Genomic DNA, 19995 nt, shown 5'->3' on the forward strand with positions numbered 1-19995 from the left:
CGGGCAAGCATTTAGGGCACGCTGATGCCCTCAGCCGCTGCCCCTTGCCCGTTGCTGACCCCCCGACAGTGCCTTGCCTGTCGGTCTTGGCCATAGCAGATTTGGATCTGCCACTCTCCTCCGGAGAGGTGGCCTCAAAGTCTAGGGCTGACCCTGACCTATCCCAGGTCATCCTTTGGGTCCAAAGGGGCTGGCCTGAGGGTCCGGTGCCAGAGCACCTTCGTCCCTTCAGGGCCAGGCAGTTGGAGCTGTCACTTCACAGTGGGTGCCTCCTGTGGGGTGACAGGGTGGTCATTCCACCCAGCCTGCACCATCAGGTGCTATCTCGCCTTCATGAGGGCCACCCGGGCATAGTGCGCATGAAATGCCTGGCGCGCAGCTATGTCTGGTGGCCTCGCATTGATGACGAGATAGCCGCCTGGGTGGCCGGCTGCTCCTCCTGCCAACATTCCCGACCAGCGCCACCGGCTGCCTGTCCTAGGGAATGGGAATTGCCTCGTGGTCCTTGGTCCCGTCTCCACGTGGATTTCGCGGGCCCCTTCAGAGGCCAGGTCTTCATGGTGGTGGTGGATGCATATTCGCGCTGGGTGGAGCTCATCCTCATGAGGTCCACCACAGCCGAGGCCACGATCAGAGAACTGACTAGGCTTTTCGCCACCCATGGCGTGCCGGACGTCATTGTCTCTGATAACGGGCCTCAATTTGCATCCACCGCGTTCCAGCTGTTCCTGGCCTCTCAGGGCATCCGCCATGCCCCAGTCGCCCCATACCATCCGGCTAGCAATGGCCGGGCGGAAAGGGCGGTCCGCTCGGCCAAGGAGGCGTTGGGCAGGATGGATGGGGCTGACTGGCCTTCAAGGGTGGCTGCTTACCTCTTGGTACAGCATGCCACTCCTTGCCCCCTGACCGGGAAGTCTCCAGCTGAGCTGCTGATGGGCCGGCGCCTGCGGACCACCTTGGATAGGTTGCACCCACTCTATTCAAGCGAACAGCCTGGCAACCTGGGGCCCCCTTCCCGCACGTTCCTCCTGGGCGATGCTGTTTGGGCTCAGGCATTCTCAGGGGCAGTTAGGTGGGTGCCTGCCACCGTCACCGCCATAACCGGCCCCTGTTCTTACAGGGTCCAGCTACATGATGGGACCGAATGGCGGCGGCACCTGGATCAACTGAGGCGCCGCCTGCCCAGCACCAGCGACAACACCCCCGCAAGGTCGACCATCAACGTCGCTGCGCCTGAGCCCTCCAACGTTCTGTTCCCTGGTGCCCTTCCACCAGATATCGTCCGGCCGGTCCAGCTGCCCGGGGCTTCCCCGTCCTTGGACGCCGCCTCCCGGCCGTCCACTATTGTGGGGGTGTCGCCCGTTAGGCGTCAGCCTCCCGGGTTCCAAATGGCCTTCCCCGAGTCAGGCCAGGCCTACCAACAAGTGCCCAGCTCAAGCCCGCCTTCGGCCGCGCCCCCTCGGCCCTGCCTACCTGGGCCTGGTTTTCCTCCGTCAGGGGTGGGCCTCCAAGATGGCGCCCGGAGCTCCACTCCCTTGCGGGAGGAGCTTCAACGGACACCACCTTCCTCTCCGACGCCTCCTGCCGAACTGAGGCGTTCTGGGCGGGTCTGGCGCCGCCCAGAATATTTACGTGACTACGTTTGTGCGTCGCTTGCACATGCGCAGTCACTGGGGGGGAAGGAGTGTTGTGTCCGGGCAGATGACGTCAGGGAGTTTCCCCTGACAGCCGGCATCTGCTCTAGCAACAGCCAGGTCGCGTCTGATTGGCTAAGACGCGACCTGGCTGAGAGCGGGGAAACTCTGGCTTGGGGATTGGCTGGGTCGTCTGACAGCTTCGTATAAATAGCTGTCAGACGATCCTTGCATTGATTCTCTCCTGTATATATTGTTAAGACAGTTGTGTTCAATAAAGACAGTTTATTCTCCTCACGTCTCAAGCCGCCTTTTGTGCCAACTTAACATCCACCCTTTGTGCAGAAACATTCAAGGAGAAAGGTCCCACAATTAACCTGGTCCCATGCTATGTAGGAATTTCAAGGTGTATAACCAACACCTTGAATTGCACCTTGAAGAAAAGTGGGAGCCAGTGCAGTTCACAGAACGGGGGTGTTAGATGGGTTTCCAACATTGTAGCCTCCACCGCATTTTGGACCAGTTGTAGTTTCTAGGTGGTCATCAAGGGCAGCCCCATACATAATACAGTGCAGTAAATTTAAATGGGAAATGGCCAAGGTATGTCCACGAGCAAGATCTCTTGGTTAAGGAGAAGGTACAATTGGCATACAAAATGAATGGTGTAAAGGTTTCTAGCACAGCTCCGACCTACTCATCAAGCAGGAGTCATGAGCCTAGGATGATCCTCAAATTGAACATCAGCTCTGAATGGGGTGGTACCATACCCTGACCCACACGCTGAGTGACCTTGGGTCAGTCACTCCCTCTCAGCTTTAGGAAGAAGGTATTGACAAATCATTTTTTAAAAGTTGCCTAGAAAATATTACTGCTTTGCCAAAGAGTAAGGCAAGAAGAAAGGCAAGGCAAGAATGTTTCAAAGGCACCCCCTAAAAAACAACACAACTCTTTTAAGACCCCAGCCTAAAAGTGTAGTTGAAAAGAGATGTTTTTAAAGGGATAGGCTCATGGAAAATCAGGTTTTCAGGAACTTCGTTTTGATGGCTGTTCACCATCGCTTGAATCATAGGTAGCCTACCTTAAATACTGATTGCTTGGAAGTGCAAAGAGGCCACTGTCTTGTACTTGAGGCTTGTTATCTTCTTCAATGCATCCTACTTGGTCTCTACATAACACGTAAGATACACGGACAGATTTTCATCATGACTGTTTATTCTTAACCCAATCTTTCAGGTCTTCAAATGCTTGACTCATCACCATTGTAATTGAGTCTATCGACTTTGCTGCTTGGTCCTCCTTCCCTTCTTTTTTCTTCCCACCTTTGTAGGGTTGAATTAGATGGTTCTAAATTGTCTTTTGCATTTTGCATTGCAAGTAAATACTGAAGGTATTAGCAATAGCACTAAGACATATACATACTGCTCCACGGAGCTTTACAGCACTCTCTGAGCAGTTTACAATGTCAGCATATTGCCTCCAACAATCTGGCTCCTCATTTTATCAACCTCGGAATTATGGAAAACTGAGTCAACCTCACGTCTTGTGAGGCTCAAACTGCAGACTGTGGGCAGAGTTAGCCTGCAATACTGCATTCTAACCATTGCACCCCTAGGACTCCTAGGTACTGCAGGTTGAGTGGAGTTTGTGTGTGTGTGTGTGTGTGTGTGTGTGTGTAGCTAGATCCCACAAAATAGATGTGAATTTTATTTTTTAATTCAATATTTGAATTCCTCAAATTGTAGCATGTATTGTTCCAGGGTTTGGGCTCAGAATATAAATAGACATGAACGTCTTGGTACTTGCATGGGAGAATTCCAGGGAATATCAGGATAAACAGAAGTAAAAAAAAAAACATCATGGAAGTAGGCAGTAGCAAACTATAAACGTTTGGTTTATACAATCTACTGTATTTTTTGAGTATAAGACAAACCTTTTTCCCTCAAAAAAGAGGATGAAAATCTGGTTGCGTCTTATACACTGAATACAGCATTTTTGGCCTACTGAAATCCTGCCCCCTTTGCAAAATGGGCGTGCAGAAGGTTTGGGAAGCTTGCAAAGTGCTCCTGATGGCTGGGGAGGGCAAAAACGGGCTGTTTTCCTGTGCACCGCTTGGAGAGTCCAAGCAATGGGTTAATTCACTCTGGTTGCCCTGGATACTGAGGAACTTTTTTTCTCCCTTTAACCACACCTCCTCTTGTGATTACTGCCAGAATAAATTTCCTCACTGCCCAGATCGGATGTAGTTTTGAGTTCAGGCTATTAATCCTTGGCTTGGACTCTCCTAAAATTTTGGAAAACCTTTTCCTCTTCAAAACGAACTTTTCTCCTTTTATTCTGCTGCAATCAACTATCTAGGAGGCCAGGAGGTAAGCGTGTGTGGGGGAGGTTTTTTCTCCACAGCCTCGCACTTTTGCAGGCTTGGGACCTTGCCGCTTGCTCCCAGAGCGCGGCAACAGCGGCGAGGGGGTTTTTTCTTTGTTTTTTTGGCTCGGTTCCCTCCCCGGTTGTTATTTTCCGGCCTAGTTTTTTCGTTTTTTTGACTCCCATGCGTTTTTTTCCACCCCTCAGCCGCCGCGGAGCTACGAGCGGCCCGGATTGATCCTGGCTGCCGCTCTCCTCTCCGCCCAGCTCCTCGCTGTTGCGGCGGCCATTTTTAGGCGCGAAAAGTTCGCGCCTTTAATTTTAGGCCTCTGCCGCTCAGCCACGCTCCTGCAGGAGGCCGCTTGGTGGCTACAGGGCCTCGCCGGGCCCGCCCAACGGACCCTCGGCCACCACTCACTGGACATCAGCGGCGCTGGTAATTTGGCCACCACGTGTCCTTTGCACCGGCACAGGGAAGGACTTCCTCTATCCTTAAGATCTGGCCAGGCCTTCGCCTTTTTTTAAGCTCTAGTCTCCTGGCCTACTGACTTCCCTGCCTCTCCTGCAAGGGTTACTGCAGCCTGAGCTGCAGGCCCACCTCATAGCTCAGCCTCCTGGGTTTCCTCCTCCCATTTGGCTACTAGTGTTAGGCTGAAATGGATTTATTAATTTTTTCCTATACCTGTATTATTAATCATAATTGTCTTTTTTCTTTATGCCTTTCAGTGTAGCCAGTCGAATTCCGCTGCAGCCCACCCGTTTGCCTGTGTTTTCTGCATCATCCTTGTGCGGTCATTGGCATGGAACTCCCTCCATCAGGTTCCGTTGAGGCTAGGTCCGGCCCCTCTCAGGCCCCTAGCAAGGATCCCCCTTCCAGTAGGGGCGGGAGTGTGGGCAAGGGTATCTCAGGGGACACCCATAGGCACCCTGTCAAGGCCCCGTCTGCAGCCGAAACCAAGGACGCTGAGAGACGCCAGCGGGCCCTTGATAAACAATTTGAGAAGGCCCGGCGCCAGGCTGGGACAGGGTCCCCCCCAGAGGTGGCCCCCGTTCCCCCATCCAGAGGTGATATCTTGGCATTGCTGAATGAGGAGGTGGAGTCTCAGGATCTGTCCCCGGACAGATCACTGGCGGAGCCAACTTCTCCTGCCCCGTCCTGGTCATATGAACAGGACCCAGTTCCAGAGGGTCACACCAGGGCTCCCCCGGCTGGGGGTTCACACTACCATCTCCAAGACCCCAGGGACCCGGGATCAGATTCTGATCAGGAGCCCGAGCTGTCACCGTGCGTGCAGGCCTTGGTCGATCGTGCTATCGCCAGAGGCATTGCTGAGGGCCTCCAAAAGCGCTCCCCTCCCCCTTCGGGGCCAGGGACCACTTCCCGGGGCCCGGCGGCCCCTCCTCCAGCCAAGCATGCCCGCCATCCGTCCCTTGAGTCATCCGTGGTCAGCGAAACCTCCGCCATCGAGGATGCTGACCAGGACGGCCTGGAGCTATCTGAAGACGAGGGCCTCCCCCCGGACGCCCCTGCCTTTTCCGGACTTTTCAAACCCACTCTCTTTAAGTCCATTCTCCGTAAGGCCAAACTAGCTACCAGGGTAGGGATTAAACCTAAGCCGGTCCAACCTTCGGCCGATGCTGTTCCCGAAAATCCCAATGCGGCCATGTTCGACGTCCCGGCCCCCCAACAAGAGCTGGTCCCGGTTCCAGGCTTATTCCTGGACGTAATCCAACGCCAGTGGGCCCAACCAGCCACCTTGTCTTCCCCCAGCGGGGCAGACAAGAAACTTTACTCTATGGACCCCACCTTGGAAGACCTTTTGGTTCTCCCAGCCGTGGAACCACCTATCACTGCCCTCACCTCCAACTCATCCCTCCCAGCAGAACTGCTGGATGGGCTCAAGGCGGAGGATAAGAAGGCGGAGAGGGTGTGCCATAAGGCCCACCTGGCGGCTGCCTGGGCCATCAAAGCCTCCTCTTCCGCCTCCTTTTTTAACAGGGCCTCCGTTATATGGCTAAGGGAACTGTTGACCAAACTCCCGGCAGGAGACTTGCGCCTCTGCCAGGATATTTCAAAAATTATTGCGGCCTCCCAATATGCGGCGGACGCATCCCTTAACGCCTCTAAATTTGCTTCTAGAGCCTTGGCGGCCAACGTCACCTCACGCCGCCTGATCTGGCTCCGCCACTGGCAGGCGGACCAGAAGCATAAGTGGAAGCTGGCCTCAGCCCCCTTTAAGGGCGCCAAATTATTTGGGGAGGCGCTTGAGCCTCTCCTCATTGAATCCAAAGATAAAAGGAAGATTTTACCTTCCACCACAAAAAAGCAGGACTGCAAGTCCGCTCCTTACCCCAGGAGGCAGCCCTTTCGTGCCCCTGAACCCTCTACCTCTACTTCCTTCTCCCCGCCCTACCGACCGGCCGGTCAGTCAGGGGACAGGTTCCAGGACAGGTCCTCCTTTAAGGACAGAGGTAGACAACAATTCGGTTTCCGTAAATCCAACCGCGGAGGTGCCTCTAACAGGCCCTTCCGCAAATCTAAGTGACTGCCCGGGCCCGTCACCCATAGGGGGGCGCCTCCAGCTATTCGCCCACCATTGGGTCCAGACCACGGAGGACGCCTGGGTCCTCCAGATCGTGAGGGAGGGCCTATCCCTAGAATTCCTATCCCCCCCTCCCCGGAACTTCATCCGGTGTCCCACTCCTTCCTGTCCTCTGAAGAGGGAGCTTATGAACCAGGAGTTTCGCCATCTCCTGGAGATAGATGCGATAGAGCAGGTCCCCCCCGACCAGGAAGGGAGGGGGTTCTACTCCATCCTCTTCCTGGTACCAAAGAACTCGGGGGGCTGGAGGGCCATCTTGGACCTAAAGAACCTCAACAGGCACATTGCCTACCGGAGGTTCAAGATGCAGTCCCTCCAGTCCATCCTGTCGGGGATACGTCAGGGAGACCTCCTTACCTCTATCGACCTCAAGGAGGCTTACCTACACATCCCCATCCGTCCCCAGCACAGGAGGTTCCTGCGCTTTTTTTATGCCGGCAGGCATTTTCAATACCGGGCCCTTCCCTTCGGCCTGTCGTCGGCCCCCAGGACCTTCACCAAGGTCCTGGCGGTTGTAGCAGCCCAACTGAGGTGCAGACCCATAAGGCTCCAGTGCTACCTGGACGACATCCTGATCCAGTCGTCGTCCAGGCAGCAGGCCTTGCGGGACCTCCGCATCACAATGAGAACCCTGAGGAGCCACGGTTTTTCCCTAAATCTGAAGAAAAGCCATCTGGTTCCCACCACCAGACTTATCCACCTGGGGGCGGTCATAGACACTTCCCTGTGCAGGGTCTTCCTATCCCAGGACAGGCTAGACAGCTTAGTGGCCATGACCCGCAAGGTGATGCTCGCGAGACAGGTACCGATCGTCCTCCTGTCACAGCTGTTGGGAAAAATGATCTCTTCCATCTCGATCGTCCCATGGGCTCGCCTCCACTCCAGAGCTCTCCAATGGCTCCTCCTTCCTCACCAGAGGGCCTCAAGGAGCAACTCAAACCGACTGGTGAGCGTTCCCACAACAGTGAAGAGATCGCTCCGATGGTGGACGTCCCCTGCTCTCCTCAAGGGCCACCTGTTCAAGGAGCCCAACCGGTTAGTGGTCACCACAGACGCAAGCCTCGCCGGCTGGGGGGCACACATGGGTCATCTAGTGGTGCAGGGCAAATGGTCACTCGCAGAGAGCTCCTGCAGCATCAATCTTCTGGAACTGCGTGCGGCCCGCCTGGCACTCCGGCATTTTCGCCAGGACATTCACCATCAACATGTCCTATTGATGACGGACAATGTGGCCACCAAGGCCCACATAAACCGCCAGGGGGGCACCAGATCCAAGACGTTGATGAAGGAAGCGGAATCCCTGGGGCGCTGGGCGGAGAGGCATCTGGCATCTCTTCGCTCCGACCACATTTCGGGAGTCGACAACACCCAGGCGGACTGGCTGAGCAGGACCACCATAGACCCGGCAGAGTGGAAACTGGATCCGGCTCTGTTTCGCCAGCTGTCCCGCAGGTTCGGCACTCCCGCGGTCGACCTATTCGCATCCAGGGAAAATGCTCAACTTCGCCGCTTTTTCTCCCGCTTCCAGTCCCCGGGGGCGGAAGGGACGGATGCCCTTCGCTCTCCTTGGCCCCGGGGCCTACTTTATGCCTTTCCTCCGCTGCCCCTGATTCCACAAGTCATCCACAGGATCATCGCGGAGGAGGCGGAGGTGCTCCTCGTGGCCCCGCACTGGCCCCGTCGTTCGTGGTTCGCTGACCTGGTCAGCCTCTCCCTGTCATCTCCGTGGAAGATTCCTCCAGACCAAGTCTCCCTCAGCCAGGGGGCCGTAACTCATCCAGAGCCCCAATGGCTACAATTGGCCGTCTGGCACTTGAGGGGGACCAGCTGAGGCGCGAGGGCTTCTCAGGGGAGGTAATCCACACCATTCAGGCAGCTAGGCGACCGTCAACCACTCGAATCTACGATGCCTCGTGGGCCTCCTTCGCCAAATGGTGCGACGCCTTACGTTTAGACCCGGTGACGGCTCCGGTCTCCCGCGTCCTGGACTTCCTACAAGGGGGTCTTGCCAAGGGCCTCGCTCCAAATACCCTTCGACGACAGGTGGCGGCCCTCTCCACCGTTTGGGCCGGTGACCCGGTCTTGCCCCTTAGCAAGGTGCCCAGGGTCCGTTCCTTCCTCAAGGGAGCTTGTAACTTACGACCTCCCACGGTCCACCGTTACCCCACCTGGCAGCTGTCCGTGGTTCTGCAGGCGCTCACCGCTCCACCCTTCGAGCCTCTCAGCACTACGTCGCTGCGTCATCTTACACTAAAGACGGCATTCCTCATCGCCGTGACGTCAGCTCGTCGTATTTCAGAACTGGCAGCCCTGTCGGTTCGCCAGGACCTATGTACTGTCCACCCAGATAGGGTGGTGTTGAGACTGGACCCTACCTTTATTCCAAAGGTTAATACTTGGTTTCATAGAACGCAAGAAATTGTGATTCCTGATTTCTGTCCGAGACCGTCACTTCCCAGGGAATGACAGTGGCACATGTTGGACGTGAGAAGGGTGCTGAAAACTTACATCGCCCGCACCTCCGAATTCCGGAAGTCGGAGTCTTTATTCGTGTCATTTCATCCAGGTTCCCTGGGCAAGAAAATCTCCTCTTCCACTGTTGGCAGGTGGCTGCGCGCCTGCATCGCCCTGGCCTACGAAAGTCAGTCCAGATCGGTGCCCCGAGGCATCACTGCGCACTCCACTCGCAGCGCGGCTACCACGGCGGCCTGGGCCACCCAGGCATCAATACTAGACATTTGTAAGGCGGCTACGTGGTCCTCCCCGTCGCCCTTCATCCGTCATTACAAACTGGACGTTTACGCCTCGGCTGAGGCGTCCTTTGGCAGGAGGGTACTTCAAGGGGTCGTGTCTTCGACCGAATCCCGGGACTCTGACTCTGCCCACCCAATCGGACAATAACTTGGGTATGTCCCATTGCTTGGACTCTCCAAGCGGTGCACAGGAAAATGACCATTGGCTTACCTGAAGGGTCCTTTTCTGTGCACCGCGGGAGAGTCCAACCCACCCTGGTCTTCGGCCCGGGGATTCTTTCCTCTTTTTTCAACTGAATACTCCTTGGACGCCTTCGCTCCATCCTCTCGACAGATTGACCTTTCGGAAATTAATTCTGGCAGTAATCACACGAGGAGGTGTGGTTAAAGGGAGAAAAAAAGTTCCTCAGTATCCAGGGCAACCAGAGTGAATTAACCCATTGCTTGGACTCTCCCGCGGTGCACAGAAAAGGACCCTTCAGGTAAGCCAATGGTCATTTTGTCCCCCCCCAGCCCCTAGGAACACTCTGCATCCCCCCCCCTTTTTTTTTGCAAAAAACAAGGCGTGCAGAGGGCTTGGGAAGCCTGCAAAGGACAAAATGTTTTTTTTTTTAATTTACCTCTTCAAAATCATGGCACGTTTTATACTCTGGTGTGTCTTACAGTCCGAAAAATACGGTATTTGGAAAAGGCAGTTCCCAAGTCATAGGGTTAGGGATAATCTGCAACTTAAATTTCTGTCAAAATGTATGGAAGGCCTTTGTAGTTACTGTAACAGTGGAGTTTGGTCTAGTGGTTAAGGCGCCAGGCTAGAAAGCGGGAGACTGTGAGTTCAAGTCCTGCCTTAGCCATGAAAACCAGCTGGGAGACTTTAGCCAGTCACTTTTCCTCAGCCCAACTCACCTCACAGGGTTGTTGTGGGGAAAATAGGAGGAGAAAGATATGTTGAGAAAGGGGTCAGCGTTTGGCTTGAATGTAGACTTAACAAAAGGAAAGCAAAAGATGGACCTCCTCTGATTTGGGAAGCCAGTAATCAATTTTAATCTGATAGAATTAATAAAACAAGCACAATAGTCCACTTAAAAAAAAGCCACAGCAACATTTTTGCAGAGCATCAGACAGATTGAAAATACATTATGATACACCCCCCGCCCCAACCTCCTCCATACCCTCTTGCTTGGATTACCAACCCAACTACATATTTCTCAATGTGCCAAAGTTGTGTTCCACTGGAGCAGTTGAACCATTTTTAAAAAAATCACATTCTGGCTACAGAGATTATTTATTATTTTGTAATCTTTGCTTTTATGGTAAAATTGATGAATTTTTTATACGAATATAAGAAATATGCATGTGTTGAGATAATGAACTGAGAGTTAATTCAACTGTTCTTTTTCCATTTATCTCTACAGTTAGGTAGCAATTATTATTCAGGAAACTAACCAGACTGTCCTAATTCTTATTCTAGATATTTTCAGGATGAATGTTAGACATTGCCTGAATTGAGTTCTCATCCTATAATGTGGATGCAATAGAGCTTGCTGCCCTATTGTGCATGCCTTTTTGTTTAAGATTTACCGTCTTGAATTCTTTATCTCTTTACTCTCGAGAGCATATGGATAACTTATCTGCATGTTAGGTACCATCCTTCTGGTTTATTTATTATTGCTTACATATTTTTTGGGAATTCAAAGTGTTATGTACAAGATTGTTCCCAATGTTATCAATATAGGTGGTCCTTGAGTTACAATAGTTCATTTAGTGACTGTTCAAAGTTGCAACGGCACTGAAAAAAGTGACTTATGGCCATTTTTCAGCAGCATCCCAATGGTCCTGTGATCAAAATTCAGATGCTTGACAAACTGACTCATATTTATGACGGTTGCAGTGTCATGGGTTCATGTGACCACCTTTTATGACATGCTAACACGCAAAGTCAATGAGGAAGCAAGGTTCATTTAATCGTGTTACTAATTTAACAACTGCAGTGATTCACTTAACAACTGTGGCACAAAAGGTTGTAAAATTGGGCAAAGTCCACTTAAGAACAACAAAGATTTTGGGCTCAATTGCGACAAAGATTTTGGGCTCAATTGTGGTCATAAGTCAAGGACTACCTGTACAATATCAGCCCAAGAGAAGTGCCTGCCTGGAGAAGAAAGCTATTTGTCCAAGGTTACCCAGTGAAGTTATAGAAAAAGTGATAACTTGATCTGTTCAGATACAACTCACCAACTATCCAGATCCAACTCGCAACACAACACGGATTCTTGATATAATCCACATGATTGGTACTTATAGAGTCACCTAGTCAGACCAGCAACATCAGCTGGAGAAATTGGTTATGTCACCTTTCCAGATCAGAATCCATAAAGTAATAATTTTGTATTGCATTTCAAAGTTACTAACATTTAATACTTAAGCTAGCAGAACCCACATATTCTATGGTCATAGGATCTCTCTTATCTCTTTTTATTCCCATGAGAAAAAAAAACTATTTCATTTTAAAGACTGAAAGAGCCCTTTATTGTTGCTTGTTTAAAAACTACTGATTTAGAATATTTTAAAATATATGACTATTAGCTTAATTTTATGAGAGCTGGGAAGAACTGTTTGGTGAGTTTTATGTTGAAACGGATCCACCTCCTTTTCTCCCACACTCTCTTTCCTCCCCTTTCTGAAGGGCTGGCCTTTATCTGTCATGCATTCCCACCATAACTTGACTAAGTCTTCAGCCGAGTACTCTCACAACTACTCTCTTTGCAGTTTTAAGGGTGGCAGAAGCTTTACTTGTTGCTCTATCATTGGCATGCTTCTGTTAGAAGATAAAGTTGCTGAGATTTACAATTCTGTGAAATATTCTGGATAAGAATGCTGGCAAGAACAAATAGTAAAAATATTAAAAAGGAACTTGCAGATTTTTCTAAAAAATGTTTGGATGCAGCAGCCTCTGAAACAGACATGAACACTCCAGTACAAGTTTTGGTAAGGTGTTTTCTTTGTTTTGCTGGTTGTCTTTGTGGGTTTTTGTTTTTTTGGGAGGGAAGAGAGGGGGAAAAAAGATTATAGCATTTAAGATGGTGCCATGGTTGAATGGTTCTACCTTCTAATGCCCTCTTTCACTCTCCTGCTGTGTCATTTCTGATGAATGTATATCTAATTTGCTCTTTTATATTTTAGCAAAGCACTTTTCTGTCAGTATTGGTTGAACTTTAATACATTTAAACCAGAAAGTCTTCCTAACTTACTAGTGTAAATATTATGAAACTGATGTTCTACTGTGCCCAGCTCAACTTTCAATGCTTATGTTTATTATTTGAAATGAACAAATTGTTATATTTTTATCTTGTAAATTAAGGTGTACAGTTTCAAAATTTTAGACTTTGATTAAATACATTTCTGCAATGAAAAACAAGCTGTAGAATATATATTCAGAAGGAGCAATGAAAATGTTTTGCTTTATGTGGTTAAGAGGTCGAAAGGCAATTTCTATAGTATGTGAATCTTGACCTGTTTTGGTTTTTTTTGTAAATTTTGGGTTAGTTGTTGAAATAGGGAAGAGAATGAAAAGAGGAAAATATTATGTCTCAATAATTTCTGATCTGATACCAGTAGTTATAAGGTGGATCTTACTATCAAGAGAGTCACTCTGATAATCAAATGTAATTCTTCAGTTGTTGGTCAGACACTTGAAACATCATACAATATTGGTAACAATAAATAGTTAGTGTTAGACCTAGGTACATTCCTTAGGAATATAAAAATGACAAATCAGATGCCTACTGGATCAAGCTATAAATGTTTTCTGTGACAAAATAAATATGAAGATTGTGTCAGAAAAAGATTCTCATAGATTTTGAAGGGATAATGTTGTGTATAGAATTCATGAGTACATGTACTAAAGGAAGTCCAAAGGAAATGTTTATTGGAAACAAATTTGAACAGAGATGTGAGCCACACCCAACCAGCGCAGTACTTATTGGAATGTGTTCTACATAACATCCAGGTCTCCATTCTGTGCTTCAGCTATTCTTTGGAATGGTCATTTATTTCTTTATGGTAGATTATATCTCTGACCTTAGTATGGACAAGCTAAACGTTTTAATAGACGTTCTATGGACCAATGTTTGATGTGATTTTGTACATTTTAAACAAGCATTGTGAAATTTGGCATTAATGGAGGGTAAAGACTAATCCAGATACGTGGGGCATTGAAAAGTATTGATTTAAGAATATTTCTTTTGCAAAAATCTGTTGTTCAACGCCTTTGTGACACCCAGGCAAAGTTCATCGTTATTGTTAATCTCATTTGGGATTATTTTTCCAGTCTTAAATAATGGAACAAATGCAGAAATTTGAATATGAATCATACAAATATCATAACCCTACTAAAGATTTTATTGATATAAATTTATGTAGTCTTATGAAATTGAGCAAGGTGAGATGCTTATCACATTCTTTAATATGAGTTATTTAATTGAATTTATTTGAAATTATTATGAAACGGAATTATTTGTTCCCTCCACTTCGTTATGGAACTGAAATAGACTCTCTAATCTCTAATGCAATTTTCATTGATACTCCTTAGAATGAGATATAGTGTGATATGTAAGTTCATATGTATTTCAGGACCTACTCTTCAGTTAGCTATGGAGATCTAGGAGACAGTTATTATGTACAGGTAGTTCTCGACTTACAGTGGTTCATTTAGTGATCGTTCAAAGTTACAACAGCACTGAAAAAGTGATTTATGACTGTTTTTCACATTTATAACCATTGCAACATCCCCAGGGTCACATGATCAAAAATCAACTGCTTGGGAACTGCAGTGTTCCGGGGTCATGTGATCACATTTTGCAACCTTTTGACAAGCAAAGTCAATGGTGGATTCACTTAAAGTCAATGGTGGATTCACTTAACAACCATGTGACTAATTTAACAACTGCATTTATTCAGTTAACAATTGTAGCAAGAAAGGTTGTAACATGGGGTAAAATTCACTTAAATGACTTGCTTAACAATAAAAAATTGGGGCTCAATTGTGGTCATAAGTCGACCACTTGTATTTGTTGCTTCCCTCCTTGAGGTTTTGTTAATCATAAAAATTTAGATTTCTTTCTGTCATATTATGATTACAATTCAATTCAGAGTCAATTACATTCTTTTAAATATACTGATTTTTTAAATATTTGGTCATAGATCTCCAATACCTTATCTAGTCTTTTTTTGGGTTACTATAATGCAGTCTTGGATCCATTTTTATTATTTTTGGCCTTTTTTAAACTAATTGTTTCTCATTCTAAATTCATATCCTATTTATTACCGTTCCAATATAATGGTTCAGTGACTTCAGTGGTTTTAAAATACCTGAAAGATTTTTTTTTTTTTGGTGGTGTTGATAACAGTTGAATATAACTACATGTTTTATCAATTTCCATATTGGGGACAGTGCTGCACATTGTTCTTGAATGTATTATTTGCATCTATTTCTTTCCAAATACTACCTTTATGTTACTAACATCTGTCATTTTGGACACCTCAAACTTAAATGCATACTTTCTAAAGATAGTCATGTACCAGTATATTTCAGTTTCTGTTGATGTATATATTTCTTCACTTATTCAATTTTCAAGAAAAGATATGACCATTGATGTAGAAATCTAGATTATAGATTTCTATTAGAGACATGTTGATGAGAAGAAATACATACTGGTAATTTTTAATGGTTATAACAAGTTCTGTACAGCTTTCTGATAAATCTTACGGTGTTGAACAACAAGGGACATATCTATTTGCTTCTCATTGCTTGTATTTTAAATAGCATAAATGGGAAAACCACAGAGTGTAATGATGTTGGGTTTGCCCACTTAATCATGTTGTTGTTATTTGCAAAGTCGTGTCCGACGCATCAACAACATTCCTCCAGGCCTTCCTATCCCCTACCATCCTCTGGAGTCCATTTAAACTCATGCCTACTGCTTCGGTGACTCCCATCCAGCCACCTCATTTTCTGCCATCCCAATCTTCTTTTGCCCTCAATCTTTCCCAGCATTAGGCTCTTCTCCAGTGAGTCTTAACCAATGATCATTAAAAAACAGTCATTCTCAGGCCAACTTACCTTAGTGTTGTTATTGTGGGAATAATATTAGGGAAGATCTCTAAGAAGGTCCCCTTATTATTATTACTTTTTAGGGAAAAAGTATTATTTGTTCTTTCCCCCCCCCTCCAGGTTTACCCTTTTTAATTTCAGCTTGTTGCCTTGAATTTTGGTACAGTATTCAAATTTCTATATGATTTTATAATCGTATTTTAAAATTTTGTTTACTTTAGGAAAAGGAAGTGATTACAATGTGGGATACTAACAGCTGAAAAAATTACTATGCATGTAGTATTACGGTATCTGTAATTTTTCTAGAGTAGAATCTTTTTCTCATGTGGTGAAGATATTTATAAATGGAAAATGTTTCTAAGAGAATATGAGAAAGAAAGATTCTGCTTTCCTGTAAAAGTGTTGGTATCAATGTAACAAATGCCAAAGTCAATATATTGTCCTCGTATTCTTTTGTTAGGGATGATGAAATTTCCTTCCTCTTTTTGTAGATCTGAACTCACAGATGAGTTCAGAGCAAATGTCTCACAAGAGTTTCTTCAATCAGATTAATTACTTAAATTTAAAATCCATTGTTAGTTCTAAATGTAGATATATAAAGCACTAGAGAACATGCTATTTTCAGAGGAAATTTTGAATAAACAAGATGACTGGTTTAGGTAATATGAAATATAAATAAATAAATAAAACTATTTCAAGAAAAGCTAAGGATTGAAAAAGAAAACATGTTACTGAAAATACAAGGTTATTTTAGTAATATTTCTGAAATAATACATTTGAAGAGCACTTCATTAGAGAAAATAAACAGCAATAATTTATACAATTGTAAAAAGAGAAGATGAACCGTTGGCTCAACATACATGGACACAAAAAGCAGTTACTTCATAAATCTTAAATTTATTTTAGACAGCTAACATGTCCAATTGAACCTTAAAATATATCCTTTGAAGACAATATGTTTGCTATATTAAGTATCTTAATCTAAGTTTCTACTTAATAAAAAGAGTAGCTTTTCTGTAATAGCTTTGTACCATATAGTATCAATCTTGTTAATTCTCAAGACTCTTTTTTTCTCCTATGTATTCAAAAATATTGTGATATCTATATATCTATATGGATATGTAAGTGTGTGTGTGTGATATGTATATGTACGTGCATGTATGGGTATGTATATTTCCTTCTTTGTGTGGGCATCAGAATTTCATTTTTTTAATGTGTGGCAGTGTGTTCACAGAAATAAGTGAAAATAAATATTGTCCTGTCTTGTCTTAAACTTAAGAATGATTAATATTTTGATTTGGCTATTTTGAAATTTAGCAGGTTTTGAATTAAGTGAGGTATAAATATATCCTGCGCTTACATTTGTGTCAAATTTGCTTAATGTCAAATAGATTTTACAACTAGCATTTATAGTACTAACAGAAATCCAATGCTATCAATCAATTTCTACACATAAAGCTTTCATGATCTAGAAATGAAAATCTATTTTACAAGAAAATAATGGTTTTCTGAAATGTGTATATCCATTTTAATACTAAGAAGCATTTGAATCCCATTTTCTGCTTTTTCCCATTCCCAACCTTTTAAAACTTCTTCAGGATTATTCTGAGAGACTGAAAAGGCTTGGGGGAAATGGTTCAGAGTTAAAACTATAAGAGAATATTGACAAGTATGAAGACAGTTTATTGGTCTTCCTGTTTTTGAAACATAACAAATGCTGTACTTCAGGGGTCCCCAACCTCCAGTCCGAGGACTGCTAGCGGTCCACGGCCCATTGGGAATCGGACAACACAAACTGTGGGCGAGTGTGCGAAGCTCCATTTCTGCATGTGTGGGATTAGGTTGCACATGAAAAATCATCTCCACCCTTCCCATCACCGCCATTCTGCGGAGCCAGTAAGGTTAGGGAGTGCTGGTCTACTCGAAACAGGAAAAAAAATTACTACAAGGCCATGCTGTGGGGTTACATAGTTTTCCTTGTATCCAGAAATTCAGAGGTTATATATTTAGTACTAGCTGGATACACGTGCTTCGCTACGAAACTATGTGATCGGGCTTGATACTTAAAGCTTGAAAATTAATGTAGAATGTGTAACTCCTTAGCATCATAGCGTGTTAATATAAGGCAACTGGCAGTTGGAACAGAGTTCCTTTCAGATGGGGAGGGGGAGTAGATGTCGAACTCCTTAGCATTGATGTGTGTTAAGATAATACTGTATGAGAAATACTGATGATCTGATGGTCATTTCGAAAAATCCTTTCTTAGCAAATACCTAGAAGTCAAGAGGAACATATGTGCCGAATTTCAAGTTTGTAGGATTTACAGTTCTGGAGATTTTGTCATGAGTGAGTGGTATTTGGCTTTTATATATATAGATAACAACAAGAAAAAAATTCTGAAGGTATGATTTATTTGAAGAACAAAATTGATGATTATACAAAATTGACTAATATACAATTGGAATACGAATATATTGGACTTGCAATACACTTAATTAGTTAATATTGCATGCAGATATTTCAATTTTGTGTTGCCGTTTCAGGTTGCCTTTTCCTTGTTTTTCTCCCCTCAGTTTTACCAAGCATATTCTGAACAAGTCTTTACAGTCAAATCCCAAACAAATCTGAAATATATTTGAAGCAATATATTTATGCTGTTCTGGATTAGGGGTCCAGGCTATCAGCAAAACAATTTGAAACCGCTTTCTTAACCAAATGCTTTACTATGGTGAACTTTTTCCATGACATGACCAGTTTTGATACTGTCGGGAAACAGTTTTCAGGAAGCATATGCAAAAACAATAATGTCTGTTGAAAATCTTTCCACTTAACAATGTAGAAAAAACTGCTCTTTCAAATTGTTTTGCTGATCCAAAACAGCATAAAAACAGAATATTGCTTCAAATATGCTTCCGATTTGACTGTAGCAAGGAAAAGGCAATACATGAGATGAAGGTACTAGATCAGCAAGATGATGACAGTCTCCTGAGGAATAGCTGTTAATTATTACCAAAATCAGATCAAGATGAAGAGCAGTTGTCCATGTAATCTCCAGGAGTTAAACTTGATTTGATGACATTTCAATAATTATTGAAATTGGAATTAGAGGAGAAATCCCAAAGACTGCCAATCCACAGTTGGAGGAGAAATAGCTGGAGGAAAGGGTGTGCCTCTGTGAGGTTGTTTTCATTTTGTTCATTGTATATTGATAATGTGAAGTTGCAGTGTAAAAGGTTTCTCATAAAATTTAGAGTTAAGTCTAGTATTTTTGTAAAATAAAGATAGCCTGCTGTCTCCCCACTTCTTTCATTTGTTGACTTTTACTTCAGTGCAAGAAAGTTAATTGAAAGTCTACATCAGCTCAATGTAAGCCATTACACATTTGAACTTGGATTGCCAAATTTGTATTCTCAAATTGTTATTGAACAGTGACTTCGATTCTTATATTATAAAATATAGTGGGGGTGTATAAATTCTGAAAAGCAATGTATTTAGTATTGATAGAAGAGGATATTTGTATTTAAGAGTTGAACTGTAGTGTTGTTGCTGCTCTCTTAGCTTGGTGGTTTTATGGCAGATATTTCATGATGCACTGATGATGTTATCTAGTTTGGCAATGAAACGTCTGGAGGAAAACCACCAAACTCAAAGAACAGCAAGGACTCCACAATGTTTTTAGTCTTTTAATCTAATATTTGGGCGAAGATAAGGAGTCTATTATAAGAATATTTTTAAATTGGAGTGTAATAATATTCTTGTTATTATGCCAACCCATATTGAATTCAGTAGCAAAGAAAAAATAAAATTATATTTGTTTTTTTCCTTTGTGCTTTGAAAAAAAAGAACTCCAGAACTTGTTCTTTCTGTATAAGGTCTTGTCTTTTTAATATTTAGTGGATTGTAAAATACAAACAGGTGTAACACAATACAGGAAAAGTTAAACACTGAACCAAAATAGTCTGAGTTAAATATAGCTGGCAGTGAACAAAATGCTAATAGTTTTATTGCCTAAACATAATTAAATAATCATAAGATAGTTCAAATAATATTAACTTTAGAACATCAATCTTTTAGATTTCATTGGCTTTGTAAAACTAAACTATTTCTGAAAAAAAGAATGTCAATCCAAATTTTGTTACACCATTCATCATATTAGAGAAGTAGTAGCAAAGCATTGATGAAAATTCTTTAAATTTTCATTGAATTGTTAAATATTTATAATAAAGCTATTTCTAATACAGGTACTCCTTGACTTACGACAATTGAGCCTAAAATTTCTGTTGCTAAGTGAGACAGTTGGATATAATGTTCAACATGCTTTGTAATTAGAAAAAAATGTAGATGTGTTATATATGTGTATATATAACAAGAAATTTTGTTAATGTCCTCTATATTTTACTCTTTTACTAAGTTTTTGCAATGGCTAAGTTAGAATTTTCAAAATTAATTTTGTCTATATATTTTTTTAAATGTGGGTGTTATTATTCTTTGAACTAAGTGTACTCTGCTGTATCAACAAAGCATATTTTCCTGCT

The 19995-nt window shown here is 44.4% G+C and overlaps 1 protein-coding gene across 10 annotated transcripts in view; it reads left to right on the top strand.

Moving 5' to 3' along the window:
* Positions 1-19995, top strand: part of DOCK9 (dedicator of cytokinesis 9) — a 137196-nt gene that overhangs the window by 22170 nt on the left and 95031 nt on the right. Inside the window, exon 1 of one of the 10 annotated variants that reach the window (XM_081948183.1) lies at positions 12087-12336. The exons of the other annotated variants lie outside the window; for them this stretch is intronic. Coding sequence (XP_081804309.1) covers positions 12223-12336 — 114 coding nt within the window. The 5' untranslated portion in view covers positions 12087-12222. Of the gene's footprint in view, positions 1-12086; positions 12337-19995 lie in introns of those variants that run through there. 10 annotated transcript variants of the gene reach the window in all.

This window comes from Natrix helvetica (genome assembly GCF_964273705.1).
Source record: "Natrix helvetica genome assembly, chromosome: 3".
Lineage (NCBI taxonomy): Eukaryota > Metazoa > Chordata > Lepidosauria > Squamata > Natricidae > Natrix > Natrix helvetica.